This window comes from Haliotis cracherodii, unplaced genomic scaffold (assembly GCF_022045235.1).
Source record: "Haliotis cracherodii isolate W230 unplaced genomic scaffold, xgHalCrac1.p SCAF_15, whole genome shotgun sequence".
Classification (NCBI taxonomy): Eukaryota; Metazoa; Mollusca; class Gastropoda; order Lepetellida; family Haliotidae; genus Haliotis; species Haliotis cracherodii.
In genome coordinates, this window is record NW_027266270.1 from 25,764,505 (window position 1) to 25,776,222 (window position 11,718).

The following is an 11,718-nucleotide window of genomic DNA, read 5'->3' on the forward strand; positions in this document are numbered from 1 at the left end:
CTTTATTCAAATTACAGCCACAGTGGATCTGAATTCCTTATTCAAAGTACAGTCATAGTAGATCTGAATCCCTTATTCAAAGTACAGCTCTGGTAGATCTGGGTTTCTAATTCAGCTGTCCTTGAGAGTGAGTGATCAGTATGAGAGATGCCATCACATTTCCACCAGCATATAATTACACAAGTCTCACTGTGTGCTTCCAGCCTTCCGCCATATCAAGGTGTTCGTGACGTACTCCAACGACAGCAAGAACCACCTCTGCCATGTGCTATCGCTGTGTAACTGCATGGTGAAAAACGGGTTCTCGGTCTGCGTTGACATCAACAGCCGCTATGTCTCAACACTCCCCAACCAGCATGACAAGGTCAACTGGTACCAGGAAAAGTTCAATGAGGTCAGCATTTATTCAAATTGTCATTGATGGGGAAAAAAAATCAAACAAATCATGTTGTTCAAAACTACAGGGTTGGGGTTCAAAGTGAAAATAAATTGAATTTAAGAAAAAGAAATTGTGTGTATAAAATGTTAAGCTTTGGATTGAAAGACGAAGCTCTGTGTACGGGTATTGTTTCCCTGAATGACAAGTCAGAGGGTTACTTCCCTTCTCATAATGATATTTTCAATACTGAAATTTGAAGACAGAGAGTAAAATGGCTATATGAATAGGAGCTCTTTCATTTTATTGCATATTTATTATAAAGGACCTAAAATGGAGGGGTATATAATATATTATACCAAGGAATTCTGTCCATCCTTTCGAGGGCATTTTTTGTGTGCAACCTACAACTCAAAAACTGATTCTCTGATTTTTTTCAAACTTGGTGAACACTTTCTATACCAATAGAAGAGTTTGATGATTTTTTGAAAAAACAAAGCTATTTTTCATTTTTTTCCTCAAAATTTGTTAGCTTAAACATTTGTGCGACCTGTGATTTAAAAACTACTGCTTTTATTTTTTACAACTTTAGCGAACGGTGTCCATACTTTTGGAAGAGGTGCAGTTCAAAGTTTGATTTTGATATGTGGATAGTCTAAAAGAATATGAATTTGTCCTATAAGGCTTGTCCTATAAGGCAACTACTTGGATCAGATGGTCAGACTTGGTTGATTGCATGCCATGGTTCCCAGACAGTGTGGAACTTTGCTCAGTTACTTATAGTCTGCCCTCATGGAGCTGGAATATTCCAGAGCATGACATTTAGCAACAACGAAAGAAACTTTAGTGCCAAATATTTGCTGACGTTATTTCTGTTACATATTATCATGAGTTGTGAACTCTTGCTAATTTCACATTCATCATCATCTGTTTCAGTCTGATTTCATCCTAGTATGTCCATCTGCTAAATACAAAGCAGAGATCGAGGCGCAGGAATTGTCCAAGAATGGGATGATGCCGGAGAGTCAGCTCCACACCCGCTACATCTACTCACAGATGCTGAAGGAGTACAGACAACATGAAAAGAACACCAGGTTTGTCCCTGTGCTGTTCCAAGACTCTGATGAACCGTACCTTCCATCATGGCTAAAGAAGACGTTGAAATACTCCTGGCCAAGTCAGTACAAGGATCTGTTGTGGATGCTTACTCGCCCCGAAGATCGAATCAAACCCAAGCCAAAGTTGTTCTCCGAGTCCACCAGCCAATCAAATTCACCAATACATGAGGACGAGCACTTAACCGATTCTTGAGCGGGTGACAGATTGTTGAGAAACATTATTCTTCATGTTCGTTGACTTTCTGTTTCATTCTGAAAAAATCAAGAAGGAAATCGTCTCACTCTCATGGGGAGACTTGACTTGAACCAATTGGCAGCCGTAGGAAGCGTGATACAAACTAATCAAACATCACTTTGTGTGCTAACTCAGATGTTTGGGTAGATGTCAGTCTATTGGTTAAATACCCTAATTCCACAGAGACAGAGTGTAAGTTGAATTGGACACTATTACGATGTCTGGACCTAGAATGGGGAACCAGACTGTGAAAATTAGCCTCCTTTAAGATTGAGAACTCTAACTGACCAGCGAGGCTTCTCCTCAGATTGGGGGCATGGGACATGTTCCACCAAGCACTGATTGACCAGTGTTGATGGCAGGGGAGACATTCCACCAAACAATGACTGACCAGTGAGGCTTCTCATCAGGTTGAGGGCGTGGGACATGTTCCACCAGACACTGATAGAGCTCATCTGGAGACTGTTCGGCCTGGTATTTTGGGGGAGGGGGGTGGAGGGGGTGCCATTTACATCAAGATGACGAACTGTTAAGTCATGATGCCGTAAGTGCTCCTTCAAAGACAATGTGTTCATCTGGCAGAAATACACCTTGGGACTTCACTGGCAGATCCAGAGTGGGGATGTGCAACATCTTTCCACGACACCTTACATGGTGAAGTGCACCCATGGCCAAGTCACGGTATGTCCAACCCCTGTTTTCAAAATCCTGGATCTGCCTGGACTATGTGTTCTTAGGTGTGGCAGCCATTTGTATCAGGATGGCAGACATTTACATTGTGGCCACATCGGTATGATGGAAGTGTTTGCGGTTGGCATTGATGGTGTTTGACTTTATTATACTGGATTCCTAGGGATGTTTTTTTTTTGTGGGGAAGCTATCTTCATTGTTGGAAGTCTGGGATGATTGTGAAGGATGGTATTACATGGTTAGGTCAACTAATTGGTCAACTAATTGCTTTTTGTTCATCTTGATTTGGCAATGGGACAGTGTCTAGAGCATGATCTTGTTCTGGAGAACGATGGCAGACTTGTGACTTGTTTGTGTAATAGCTGCCAGATCCTGTGAACTGAAACCGGAACTGTTTCTTTGCATGTGAACTGTGTACATAAGCAGGTGATAATTATCTGGGAAATGTCTCCGAGTGAATCACAAGCCAGACAAGGCTCTATGCTGTATATCTGCTCGCTATATTTATCTCATATTTACAGGTGTGATATAGGTACAGCGCCATAAAGTCCAATAAAGAGGAAATGGTTTATTGCTTATTTTACACTATTGCAATGAATTAAAATTGAATTAAAGTACTTTTGAATTAAGGAAAATAACATAAAAAATTCCAATATTTAAAAAAGGTTAATACATGCAAATTTGCCTTAGATATTAGATAAATCCCTTATATGACATCCAAAAGTAATTATGATACTTTAAGTGAGTGATTTTGAAGCAATATGTAATAAGCATTCAAATTTTGTTTCTTATATGTTAAATCTTCTCAATAGAACCCACTGCCTACTGTGCTGTGCTATGCTATTTCTGCAACAATATGGGTATGTAGGTAGTTAGTGAAGAAGATGTCTATGTGCATTTGTATGATTTTAAAAATTTGAAACATATAATCAGTGAAATGCATAACAACCCGGTGACTGCCATTTTCTTCATTGTCGTGTAGATATTTGAACTGGCGGACACCTACCTCATCCAAATTGCTCACATATCTTTGGGTCATGTAATTTAAGGCGACTATGGTCGTGAATTGTTCCAAGGTATTTATAACAAAATGGAGATATGTAGTCTGTCTCACGGTCCCTGGATCACTGTCCCTTCTGCCAAGCTGACTGTAATGCTAATGCTCTGGATGAAACAGTTCTAGATTTTCCACAGGTTCTGAAACTCCCATGTCGCTGGGGTTCCTCCTGGGGTTTAAATGTAGTTACCCGTTTCTATCAAAATTATTTATGTTTAGACACTATAACAAGTCTTTGTGATCATGTTAAATGTTACTAGAACATTGAAGCAACGTATACCCCATTCTGGACACAGGAGCAGTATAGGTACCCAGTTTCCCAATCTTGTAAGAACTGACTGTGAGTTCAGGGCAGCCATCATGTGTGACCTGGCTTATGTCTCATCGCACTCACTCGTTCACAGTCCCAAAAGTGTGACTGTGCTTTCTCATCTTGTCTTGATGATGTTCTTCATGTCTCAATATGTAATATATTTCATTTAATATACAGTGAAGCCTTGTTTATCTGGAACCTGTTAGCCAAGAAAACAAGCCTTCTGGAGATACCCACTGAGAACGAATGTCTACATACAAAAAGACATTTCTCTGAACCTGTGACAGTTTCATTCAAATCTGATCTAGGTTCATGTTACTGCTTAAGATCTGAGGACTTCCCATCATAGGTCATGTCGGAACGACCTTTAATGCGATCAATCAGTATGGCTTACCAGATCAGGAAATGTCAAAATGTGTTTTCTAATCACGCATCCTCGGAAGGTTAACATAGGGTATTCCAAACGACAGCTTTGGGCTGTACAAATGATTCTGTCGAAATCATTGTCTGTCTCTCGCTTCAGTCAATCAGCAACAGAAGAGAATTTGCATAGCCTGTTGGAAGTACTGCCATACATTCTCAGCCATCTATTAGACATGCCAGAATGTTCTTTTATTCAGTTTTCAAATTTTGAATTGAGAACTTTGTCATAATATTTTTCAAAGTGTGGATGAAACTAGTGCTGCTTGGCCTGAGAAAGCTGCTTTCTGATTGATTAATGTTGACTTCATGTTAGTCTTGTTTTCCACTCAGAGGTCACAAAAGGTCATTCTGGCGTGACTTGTACTGAGATGTCCTCAGATCTTTATTTATCGGGAACAAGAACTAATATCTCATTTTAATGAGATTGTACCTGTGATACAAATACTTGATATAAAAACTTGTAACTGGTTTCACAAGGAACGCTGCAGACCATATTAACGGAGCATCACTAGTGTTCATACTAATTTCCAGTCAATGGCAAATCTAACCTATATCTAGATTACCATGTATCAGACTTTTCAGTCTCCAGGGCATAACTTGAGTCCATCAGAATCACATGTAGATGCTGGTAAACAAACTGGAGAAAAATCTGCGTGAACACCATGTTTTAGGACAGTAGGCGTTTGTGAACGGAAGAATCTGTTTCAGGGAAGTGAGTGTGACGCAGTGGACATGGTGTTTATGCTGTGTGTGTATCATCATCGCACCACTTCAACACATCACATACGCAGTGCAGTTCACACAATATTCAGTGTTCCCTTTTACCTTATAAATCTTTGTTGTTGAACAAAACATTTGGGATGTTCATATAAGTATATTTTTCGAAGAAAGTCAGCTTGTCTGATACAATCAGGGTTTCCCCTTGGCCATTTTAAGTGCAAGGATTTCGTTTTGCTTTGAGGTGAAATGAATATTTGTAGCGACTTAGTCTTGAAATGTGCAACAAAAAAGAGAGAAAAACTTGAACTTTTTGTGAATGCTGTGTAGATCTAACATTGAACCTATAAGTTTATTTAGGTCCATGATCTAACTAAGTTACTTCAGGGAAGATGTCACTGCATTGAACATGAGGTAGAAGGGGTAGACCAGGTAATTTTCAAAAATTATTTTATTTGTTTAAAGTTGGGACTGACAAAATCAGGGGGGACTGGTAATTTGTAGAGAGTTAGCAGTCCAGCAGGTCTGTCAGTTTCAAATGCCAGTGGGAACACTGATTATTGTATTGATTCTAAAGCGTAAAAGCTGCGGTAGGCAGCAAGTGCATGCAGTTGACTGGCCCAGGAGCAAACCTTCTACCCTTGCCATTATTGTTGACCAGCTGTATTATGATAATCTGCGGGTTCGATCTGAAGTTTGTTTTGCAGTAGAGGTGTCTTATTTCAGAATAATCTGAAACACATTGCTTGCTTTAAGAACATTAATTAAACGAGGAAGGGATTAAGAAAGGATCCCAGAGTTACCCATCATGTTGTGTGAATGAAAAAAGATTTTATTGAAATAGTAAGTCATGCATATTTGAAATGGATGTGGGATGTTGTGCCTTGTTATTCATTTATCAGTTTTAAAGGTAGCATCATTTGAAGGGGCAATATCACTGATATACGGTGTTGTTAAGAGTATTCATATTGTTGGAATATTTTTAGTGACAGGATTGATGACAATGTGTGGGGTTTTGTTGATGTGTAACTGTGCCTATATCTCATTCTGATTTGAGAGCTTGATGTTTATTAGACCAGATCATTCTTTTTCTTCTTGTATTACAATTCTTGGGACAAATTGGCTGGATGGAGGCGGAAAAAAGAATAAAGTTAAAGCCCAGGTCAATACAAAAAAATGTTTGTATTATGGATTTATGGGGCCAAATAGATAAGATTGAGGAAAAAATAATCTTGAAAATGTTAATATTTCTTTATTGATTGGGTAACTGCTCAGAAAAAAACTTCTGCTACTCTAAGAAGCAAAACTTCTTGAAGCCATAATTCAGACTGGCAGGACATGTGGCTATGAATTTGCTGACAAATCATCAACTGTGTCAGTAAGTTTCTTTTCAATTATTTTCCTAATTAGAAAGCTCTTCTGTTATGTGACTATTAGGCTATAGCGCTTTGTCTGCACTGTGCAAAACCGTATAAGAAAAGTCGAGAAGAATCAATTCACAAACTACAACCGGCCTCGTCTAGGTTGCCATTGTTAGTTATGCAAAAATATGTGTACGACAGTATCTTATCAGCAAGAAGTGATATGACTGGCAGAGATGCAGCAGTCCAATGAAATTACTTGCTGATGGCAAGTGACAGTTGTGGAAGAGTTGCTCCCCTTCCCGTGAGAAATTGAATCATATTTTAGTGTTGTTGGTGAATTATTTTTGAAATCATTTAATACTTTCTCTTCTCTCATGTTTTTGAAATAAGGGAAAAATTAGTTCGGTGAATTCGTAGTACAAGAGAAAAAGAGTGCTCTGGCCTTGTCATTTGTTAAAATATATATGTGTTATTATAAGTTACTGTATTTTTTAAATGTTGTTTAGTATATATTTTGTCACCATTGATTCTTTACAGTTTTCATTCCTGCTGTCCTTAAGTCGTATGACTCTAAACAGAGATTTATTTTACAGAGATTGAGATGATTATAGTAAGAGTGTCACGCTTGGCTACCTGGGGGTTTGGTAGTCTCATTCACAAGGAGCCTGTTCCACAAAATGATCATAGCGTGATCAAAGATATCAGAGCCTATGTTAACGTATGGGAGTTACAGTCATAATAGTGCTGTGATCGCTTTGTGAAATGGGGCCCTGATATGTGATAAATAACGTTAGATATTTGGTAGTGCTTTCCGTTTGTCATAATACAAATAGTATTTTGCTGCAACAAAATGAACATCAATAAATATGCTACAACACAATGCTGACAAACCAACAACACTTTGGGTATTCCTAAAAGTTTGTGCTGATGTGCTGTTGCAATACTGTTCAAAGCAGTTTTGAATCACATCTCACTTACATACTTATGTTGTTCTAGCAGTGGCTATTTTAAACAGTATAGAAAGAATAGATTCATTATCTTGCCAAATCTGATTTGAGTGTAGTTGAAGACAATTGTCTCATGGTACATAAATGTATTTTCCACCCTCAAAACTGGAAGGGTTTAGTTTAGTTCTTTGGATATTGCGCCTTAGTGTATTCTTTTAAATTTATTGAGCAGCTAGAAATTTATGCAAATGGGAACCAGATTAGAATAGGTGCCCATCACCTATGCTAGTCACTTCAGGCAGTTGGGTTGGGTGGTTGACCTGGTTGATTGTGTAATTGTACGCCGTGGTGTGGGACGTTGTCCGTGATATCAACCCCTGGTTTATCTGCTTTGATTATTTAAAGGCTGCTGTAATGTGTTGGAATATTGCTGAGTGCAGTGTAAAACAACAAACAGAAACAAAGCTTGTTGCATCAGGCTGAGGACAAACATTTGAGTAGGAGGAGGAGCAACAAAAAACCTTGTGGATTGTTCCAGGGGTTGGTGGAGGTTCACCAAAATGTGATTCCTGGAGATAGAGAGGATGGAGGTGACGGGTGACCTGACTTTGGCTAATCGGCATGGAAACATTTATGAATGTTGGCATTAAATTATGGGGAGGATATGACTTTGGCCAATCGGCATTTAAAAGTTTATAAAAGTTGGCCTTATATTATGGGGAGGAAATGTTTGAAAGGCCTTGAATGTTGTGACTGAAAATATGTATGGCCTTCCCTGAGATAGATATCCCATCATATACCAGATCATGTTAGTTTAGGAGAATATTTGAAAACTATAATGTGATTCCCCCCCCCCCTTGAATCGTTTTTGGTAACATTTCTGATGTTGAAATGTTCCAGTTGAAGTAGTTTAATTAAAGGGCGATAACTGTTGACTGTCTATCATATATGTAGGACTCAGATCTATGGTGGGACTCTGATCTGTGGCAGTTTTCAGATCTATGGCAGATTCCACAAATAGGGCAGATATTGGCACAAACTCAGATCTATGGCAGATTATCATAAAATATTAATAATTGGCAATTTCTGTAGTGCTAGACTTTTGAGTCAATATGATTTCTCTGGATTATTTTTATCATTTCCCATTTGGAACTGCATCGTCAGGTGCAGGGATTGCATGTACTGGTAGGTATTTTTCTTAAATATGTTTTATCATACGTTTTTTTTTTTTAAATTTCGCTGCTGGCAGGAATCTGCATTAAGCAGCTCTCACACTTTGCCGAGGTGGTTGCCGAGCCCTCCCGAGGCTAACTCGGTTAGGACTCGGGAAGAGACTACATATATAAGATTATCATACAAATGCAGTACGAGTGTGTTACGAGCCCCATAGGAGTCCAATAGGAGTTCAACAGGCGTCTAATAGAAGTCTATCAAGAGTCTAATACTATCTCGATACGAGGTGTATGAGCTTGGTACGACTTTGGTACGCGGTGGCTACAAGCTGCAGGAATGACACTCGTACAGCTCGTATTAGACTCGGTCAACTCGGCAATAAATTTTGAAGATGATCCTCATACAAGTTCTGTATGAGCACAATGAGATCGCCACAAGGGATCTACCAATAGGACGAGTGTGTTATGAGTTTGTTACGAGTTTACTAGCCACTGGCTGGCGGCCCGACTGTTTTGAGCAGTTCCAAAACTCTCGCAGATCAGTACGAGGTATCCTGAGTTACCCCGAGTTTAGAACGACCTCGCTACGAGCTCCATAAGAGTACTCCCAAGTCAGCTCGGGTCCTCCGGACGCAAGTCAGCAAAGTGTGAGAGCTGCTTTAACAAAACCTTCATTTTCTATAGTGTCTGGCTCATCTTTTCCTACTGATCACTGTTTCTATTGGTAATAGACGTTAACTTACATGACGTCATCACAGGCAAGGAGTCGTGAAGTTATTTGAAGCATGACACAATGGAACTGATTGTCCATTCACAGATGAGAGATCATTGCAAACATGACATCAGATAACAATGAGAATCTGCCACAGATCTGAGAATACACATTAGAGTCCCGCCATAGACTCCTACATTTATATATAATATATATATATCTATATACACTGTGGATGTGCCTTTGACAACATATATTTATCCAAGTGTGTCAAAATTTGTCGTCCTGATATTGTTATAATGCATGAATTCTTTCGTGAATAAATCTTGTTTAAAAAAATTCTGTCTTCAACTTTGAAGTTTACTTTCAGTATGAGATTACTATTTTTTGTTTGGATGTTTGTGCCTGCTTTGGTTGTGCTGGATGCTAATCAGTCCACACAAGTTCTGTTATCGAGTATAATTCAAAGCCTTTTCATATTTGTTTTATTTCTTTGAGAAAAGTGGCTTTGCTCTAAACAAGATGAACAAGGCCATTGTAGTAACTTAATTCTCACCTAATGACTCAAGTTTTACCGTCCAGATCAATGTAACAAATAAGGAATAACCCAAATACATAGACAATGTCTCAGTTCCACATGGGTTCACCCTTATCATGTTTCCAGGTTTGTCAATACCATACCCATGCTCGTGGGTTTCACTGAAGTGGTAAACGTGAGACCTGCATCACATCAGGATTTCCTCCCAAATTAAGATGACATGCAGTATTGTATTTGAAATACTGTTTAAAATGGTGTTAAACCCAACTCACTCACTCAGTTTCATGTGACTCTTGCTACAGTGTGTGGACTAGGACCCAATATAAACAAATATCTAATTTCTCTTTTTGTTTCACGTCAGGTTTTTTAATCAAACTAAGAAAAAATGTATGGCTTAAAGGAGACATAATCCTTCCTATAACTAAAAAAGATGTGTAATCCAGGCTATCAAATACTGGAAATCATGAAATTAATGTGAGCTTGAAAATGTTGTGAACAATGTGGATGTCCCTGGCTCAAATGAATAAAGTGAGTATTGTTTGAGTTTGTCATGTCAGGTTCACTTCACATGGGACCGCCTCCGTGGTCTAGTGGTAGAGCGTCCGCCCAGAGAGAGGAAGGCCCGGGGTTCGATCCCTGGCTGCGTCATACCAAAAGACGCTAAAAGATGGTAATTGTTATTACCCTATTAACAAGGACAGGTCGGTTCGGAGTCAGTATACTGTGTCTGAGTGGGGCATTCATGTTAAACTGCGGCATGGTATGTCAGTGAGCTGGCTCTATAAATCGGCATCAGTACAAGCAGCCACACACGCGCACATGCATGCACGTCGCTGTATTAGTGCAATAATCTTGGACGCAACGTTAAACCCAATTTCACCTCACCTCCCTTCACATGGTCAGAAACAATGACTTAAATGACAATAAATGTAACAAAACTCACAATAAACAATGTATTTGAGGGATCAAATAGGGTGCAACATGTAGACAGTACTCCTCACCAAGTTCACTGACAAGTGTTTTCTGTTTGTTCACACAAGTTGATCAAGCTGTTGTGACAGTTGCCAATGATGAAGGACATTGTCTTTGTTCTTAGTAACCTGTATGTTTAATCTTATTACTTCCAATAACTTGTGTAACAAAGCTTGCAACCTATACAATCTTCGTTGGTAACCCGATCTATTTAATTTAAACCTGAGATTGGAATCTCCTGCTTTTGATATCATGTCAAGCAGTTGGAGCTAATTTTGTGAAGATAACAGTCAATAATATTCAATTGAACTGCTATCGCCCCATACTATATCATGGAAGTTTAAGTGTGCGGTCTTGGTGTTATGTTTGCTGATGAATTTTCATAGCTCAAAGGCAGGGCTACCTGCATTAATTTCATGACACATTTTAGTCCAGGTGTCGACACTTGCATTTACTTACAGTATACAACAGAAAAAGATAAAAATAATTTTATCAACTCAACTGATGAGCCATCTTCCCGAGGCAAGAGAGTTAACTGACTATAAAAGTCCAGTTTCCACCCTTGACGAACTAGGCTGGTATATTATGAAGTTATATTTTGGCTGGACTAACGAGTCTATTCATATTCCAATCAAAATCGTGCACCGAAATTGAAATCTGGTTCGTAAACTGTCGTGCAGATTTCGGTCGATTGAAGGATTTGCAAAGCATGTGCACCACCAACTTGTTGTCAGCAGATATTTTCCAAATCTTCTCATTTTTAATCAAGGTGCTCACGTGATTTGATGCATTTCGCGATGTAAGACCCGTTTTATCACAATATAGATATTGATTATCGATCAGATCGTCCTGACCGGGCGCAACCATTTTGTGTGAAGCAAACTCAAGTGATACGAGAGGTGGAATCTGATTGGTCCTTAGGAGAGGCTTAGAAGGGACATAATTGGTAATAGCCACTGGTGGCGCTACGATCGAGCCCAGTTATTCCAGCCTAGTTCAGCAGGGGTGGAAACTTGACTTTTAAAGTCAGTTAACTCTCTTGCCTCGGTAAGATGCTGATTAGCAAGACAAGTACAGTACATGT

The 11,718-nt window shown here is 39.1% G+C and overlaps 1 protein-coding gene across 1 annotated transcript in view; it reads left to right on the top strand.

Moving 5' to 3' along the window:
• The window catches only part of LOC139462420 (uncharacterized), a 32,908-nt gene extending 23,487 nt beyond the window's left edge, over nt 1–9,421 (top strand). Inside the window, exons 5-6 of the mRNA XM_071244123.1 lie at nt 204–394; nt 1,313–9,421. Coding sequence (XP_071100224.1) covers nt 204–394; nt 1,313–1,687 — 566 coding nt within the window. The 3' untranslated portion in view covers nt 1,688–9,421. The remainder of the gene's footprint in view (nt 1–203; nt 395–1,312) is intronic.
• Nucleotides 9,422–11,718: the final 2,297 nt, after the last annotated feature.